This window comes from Microtus ochrogaster, chromosome 5 (genome assembly GCF_000317375.1).
Source record: "Microtus ochrogaster isolate Prairie Vole_2 chromosome 5, MicOch1.0, whole genome shotgun sequence".
Taxonomy (NCBI): Eukaryota; Metazoa; Chordata; class Mammalia; order Rodentia; family Cricetidae; genus Microtus; species Microtus ochrogaster.
The window spans coordinates 59,876,322-59,882,184 of record NC_022012.1 but is presented as its reverse complement, the minus strand read 5'-3'; the positions used below and the strand labels follow the sequence as shown (position 1 = coordinate 59,882,184).

At 41.0% G+C, this 5,863-nt stretch overlaps 1 protein-coding gene across 1 annotated transcript in view; it reads right to left on the bottom strand.

Moving 5' to 3' along the window:
- The window catches only part of Col12a1 (collagen type XII alpha 1 chain), a 109,353-nt gene that overhangs the window by 73,577 nt on the left and 29,913 nt on the right, over positions 1–5,863 (bottom strand). Inside the window, exon 14 of the mRNA XM_013346412.2 lies at positions 1,265–1,537. Coding sequence (XP_013201866.1) covers positions 1,265–1,537 — 273 coding nt within the window. The remainder of the gene's footprint in view (positions 1–1,264; positions 1,538–5,863) is intronic.

The window sequence follows — 5,863 nt, the reverse complement described above, 5'->3', positions numbered from 1 at the left end:
ACAGGCACCAAAGCTACAGAGAAACCCTGTCTCGAAAAACCTAAAAAAAAATAAAAAATAAAAAATAAATAAAAATAAATAAAGTGATGCTGGACACACTTCTAAGCACACTCGAGAAGCCCATGTAAAACTGTGAACCTTTCCAAAACAAACGAAGAAAAGGCTTTTCTCTAAATGTGTAGAAATGTCTGTGACTAACAGATGCTTGTTGTTATTTGGTTTTATCATGGCTGCCTTCTTGTTTGGTTTGGCTCAGTTGCTTTGGTTTTGTTAGGTTTAAATATTCTATGCTTTCTTGGGATTGCTCCGATTCGGCTTTTGTTATGCCTATGCATTGTACATGCTACGGTGTTAGATAAGGACAACTTCATACCAGACAGAGTGTGAACGGAATATATTCCTCCCTGAGACAGTCCTTCCAGTGTGATCCCTTAGACCACTATTCACATCACAGGAAAAGTGAGCAAAGAGAGGCCAGATCTACTGGCACACGCCCTTAATCCCAGCACTCAAGAGGCAGAGGCAGGCAGATCTCTATGAATGTGGAACTAGTTCATCGACATAGTTAGGTTAAGCCATCAGGGGCTACGTAATAAAACCCTGTCTCAAAAAAAAAAAAAAAAGAAAAGAAAATAGTGATCAAGAAGCACAGATATGTCCAAGTATCCTTCCCTGCCTCCATATACACATGATTTTCTCCATTCTCCACACCCCTACCAAGGTGGTACCCTTGTTGAAATTACTAAACATATACACTGTCACTCAGAAAACAGGAAGAACATCCTTAAGTGGCTAGGTAGGCACTGTACCTGGTGCTCTGTCTACTATCACTTCATTTAATACTCATGGCACTGCAAGAGAAGACATTTATCATCTGTATTCTACAGATTAGGAAACTGACATCTGAAGAAAGCTAAGGCCCTTGACTAAGGTCATGCAGTCACAAAGCCTCCTAAATTTGCTTGGTCTACATGGGAGCTGTATTTTCACTTGTTTAGTATCCTAGCTAGCTGACCCTTTTACTAGAAAACAAAATGGACACATACGCATGGCTGGGAAGAATTCAAAATGGTCCAAATATATTATTTTTCAGATCAGAACCTAATTGGAACTTAAACCACACTTAACCATCATTCATGTTCAGTTCTTATTCCCAAGTGAAAAAAAAAAAAAAACCCTCAGTGGCTCAATTTCATGTCACCTGAACTGATTAGTTCTTAGGTGGCACCAACATGTATCCCCACACTCTTGGGAAGTTACCTACATTCGGTTGTGGCATCTTTAGTCACGGGTTCTCCTTCTCCGCTGCTGTAAGTTGCAAAAACTGAAATTCTGTACTTGGTCTCTGGCTGTAGATTCTCTATCATAGTATGAATTGCATCTCCAGGAAGATTTTTCTCTCCAACCTCAATGTCATCATAAAGCGACTTCCATGAGACTCTGTACCCTCGAACCATTCCTGGAGCAGATGTCCAATAGGCCCCAATCGACGTGTTCGTGATGTCCTTAGTAACTAGATCTTGGGGTGAACCACGTTCTAGAACAGAGGTTAAAAGAGTATCACTTTTTAAATGTCACCTGAATAGTTAAGTATTCCTTCATCCTGGTAGACATCCTAACTTACTGGACTCAAACTCAATCTCTCTAAAATTGATCATTGTTTCTGAGCTTTGGGGCTGTTTTTCATCAATGGAGCAAATCAGCAGAAGAAAACTTCATGCTGCACAATCCCTAACTATCAACCCCCATGTGCTTATTTGTATTACGGGGCCCTCTAGGTCAAGGCAGACACCCAGAAGAAATGGACGCTTTTAACTTTTTTCTAAAAGGAACAATGTCTGAATGTCAATATTTTATCAGATGTCAGGGTACTTTGGGACAAAGCCCACTTCCACGAAGGTCTCCATGTCATTACCAGGATGTTTTCCTTTCTCTCTAATTTTAATATATTCATTTCAATTTATGAATTACAGTTACTACAACAATCCTATACTGCTTGCAAATCTTAGCTTCCACCCCAGCTTTCTGAATAAACTTTAACTTGAGTATTCGGTTCAAGAGAGCAAAAGTACAAACTTTTGACACAGCTTCACTCCAATGAAACTGTGTCACCAATAATTCTGGACAACTTAAAAGTAATGAGTCATCAAATAGAGCACACTTCTTGTTCTGTCTGATCAAAATTGTCTGCTACTAAATCATGGCTCTTTCATTAATCTATACTTCCCCTAAATGGAAAGACATAGAAACCTAAACTTAATGATAGGCACAGATGTCTCCTACTGAAACCCTCATTTTCCATATTTCAAATGTAATATAAATATACTAGTCACTTTATATTGAATGCTTTTACTAGGGTTTATACCACACTGTGACATAACTATAAAACTATCTGCCTCCTCAGCATACATTATGCCAATAATTGTTTTCCATTCATGTAAATGACAGTGCACATACTAGATTTTTGAAAGCTGCTGTTTTCTTAACTCGGAGTGCAATGAACATTTCAGAACTACTCATAAACAATTAAGCATCAACCAAAAATAAAGATAAGTATTAATGAAAAAATGTCAATGCACAAACACTCTCCTCATACATGGTAGAATGTAGAGGGAAAGATAAATAAGACAGAAGCTGGAAAGGCTACCAGATCCTAATGGAAAGTTCTTAGTCCATTATAAATGACTTTGAAAGTAGACAGGCCATCTCATCTCTGGGACGGAATTAGCTGCATATTTCACTGAAACCAAGAACACTTATTTTCAAGACCATAGTGACTTTTTTCCTCAGCACTTAAAGATGAAAACCCTTTGCCCTGAGAATTTGTTGCTTGCATGGTGATAACCGCTACATCTTCTTCACTTGCAGAATATGAAAGTGCAACTTCCTATCGCTGGCTTCTTGGCTTAGTTTGGTTGTTTGTTGGTTTCTACTTGTTTTGATGTCTGATTTCCCACAATTCTGCTAAGTTTCAAGTCTGCAACACACTTTCCCTTTGCTTACTATAGGCCATTTTTCCACATGTGCCTTTGCTTCTGAATTTCTTGGCTTGCAGTCAGGAGGACTACAGGGAAATGAACTCACTCAGTAGTGACTTTGGATTTAAAGAAGCTAGTTAATGCATTAATGATATTCTCCAAGCATATAGAAAATGAAAATTTTCTACCAAATTAATACCAGAGTAATCACCAATGTCTACTTTTCCTAAGGTCTGTGTCTTTCAGTCTGCTTTTCTTCCTAATTTCTAAAGCACTGAATTTGTGAGATTGTTTGTTTCCATGACAACAAGCATCAGTCTCACAAACACAAGCAAATAATTTCACTATGAGAAAAATAACAGGAAGAGAATTGTGGTTGAAGCAAAAATGTATTCACGGAGACATTTCTGAGCTTAAAACAAAAAGTTCTCTCATCACTGGACATGTCTTCCCATGAGTTTAACCAACTATTTTAAGAATCAAAAACCTTGTAAAACTAGAACAAAATACTAACAAAATCACAATAAAGACTTTGTCAAGTGCCTTAATGCCCTGGGATTTGTTTGCAAAAGGCCTTTTTAAGATACAAATGAAATAGCAACTAAAGGATAGTTGACATCTCATTAGAGGCACACCAACAATGACCTGAGTGACCCCAGAGAAGATTCTCAGTTACAAGGAACGGGCCTTTAACACCCAGCTTCTGACAAAGGTATATGAACATCATCTGTAGACACACATTACCACATCCCCACAGAAGTTGCAGCTCGGACCCCAAGGAAAGGAGACGAAGGTCTAATTCAGAAGCCATGACTGCAAAGATAAATGCTCAACCCAGTTTCTTTTATCAGTCAATGTTGATAAGAGTATCCCTCCTTGTTTAGGCTGTTATCCTGCATACTGCTCTTTGCCTCCACAACAGGAGGCTACGCATTCTAATGAAATACAGGATGCTTTGTAACATGTGGATTTTTAGAAAAGACAGTTCCTTGAGGAGACTAGGTATCAGGCCTACAACCTATAATATTTTTTGTTTTCTTTTTAAATGGGGTCTTGGTTTGGTCAAACATTAGATTACCAAAAGCTAAGCAACCGTATAGGTATAACAGGCAGGACACAGGGTAGCATTAGGCTGGTGTTGGGGTTAAGGGGGCAATCACCTGAGTGGGCCACTAGCAAGCTATGTCACTCCCTAGTGCCTTGGCAGCAAAACATCTGGACTCAACGTGATTAGGAACATAACAATGTTTTGAGAGGCAAAGCTCAGCCCTGCTCAGATCAGAACACATGAGACTCTGTCTAAATACTAGCAGTTCCTAAAAATCTTTTAAATCTGCCCCGTGACTCTTTCCTCCAGGGCTCTTCACTCTTTTGTGTCTCCCTTCACACACTCTTCACTGTGCTTCTACTCCCCGCCCCCACACCACACACACACACGCACACACACACACGCACACACACACACACACGCACACACACACACACGCACACACACACGCACACACACACACACACGCGCGCACACACACGCGCGCACACACACACGCGCGCGCACACACACACACGCGCACACACACACACACGCGCACACACACACGCACACACACACACGCGCGCGCACGCACACACACGCGCGCGCGCACACACACGCGCACACACACACGCGCGCGCGCGCACACACACACACGCGCGCACACACACACACACACACACCACTCATGTCTAGTTTCTTTCTGTTGCTCCTCTCTGAGAGCTGTTTGAGCAAAAGATACACTTGGCCAGGGTGTCACTGAGTCTTCACTCTTGCTTTTGTCTAGAATAATGGCTCCTTGAAAATGAAGAATTCATGAGAAGCAAAACTGGTTAAAATGGGGGCTATGGTTATGATTGCTTGGCCCTTTCTATATTTATAGCTTTATTGCCATGCACATGACTCAAAGTCACTTCAAGACTGACACTCAGAGACCTGGGAAGCTGATTTAACTGACCATCACATACTTTCAGTGAGATGTGGGATGTCTCCTTCTCTTCTCTCTGGCCTATCCTGCTTAAAAGAAACCGACTCTCAACACATGCCTGTTTTTGAACACTCAATGGCACTGTTGTGAGTTCAATCACAGTGTTGTCAAGGCAGGCATTTGATTGTTTAATTTATTTATAGTCCCTGCCATCAGGGAAGCTCCAGTTACCAGTAACTACCAGAAAATATTTTAGTTTGGTAAGACTGGGTTTGAACAAGCATCCATGTTTGGAATACATTAGGAGTGAGAAGAGAAAAAGAAAGCCAGGAGTTAGAGTCTGGTCTCCTGGCAGTGAGCAGAACCCAGCAGGCTTTGTTCGTTTGTCCCCACCTTGCTGAGAGGAGATCCACATCTGCTGGAGGGGTTGCTCCCTTCCTCTTGCCTGAGATCCTCCAATGTTTGTTTTATGACCCTGAGGATTGCTCAGGGGGTTTCTCCTTAGTGGTGTGTTTCAATAATGCTAATCTCCTAGTGCCTGTTTTCTCCTGCTCTGAACTGCGCACTTGTGTTTTCTATATTTCATTCATCTCTGGAAAAGAATCTGTGGCATTTGTTTCAAGTGTCTCTTCTAAGTGTCATCTCTTCTTTTCCCTTTGATTCCATCTCAGTCGCATTCCTATCCAATCTTCCTAGCACCAGTGTAAGTACAAGGAATAGGAGTATCAGGGGGCTGGCGAGATGGCTCAGTGGTTAAGAACATGGCCTATTCTTCCAAAGGTCCTGAGTTCAATTCCCAGCAACCACATGGTGGCTCACAACCACCTGTAATGAGGTCTGGTGCCCTCTTCTAGCCTGTATACATACACACAGACAGAATATTGTATACATAATAAATAAATAAATAAATAAATAAATAAATAAATA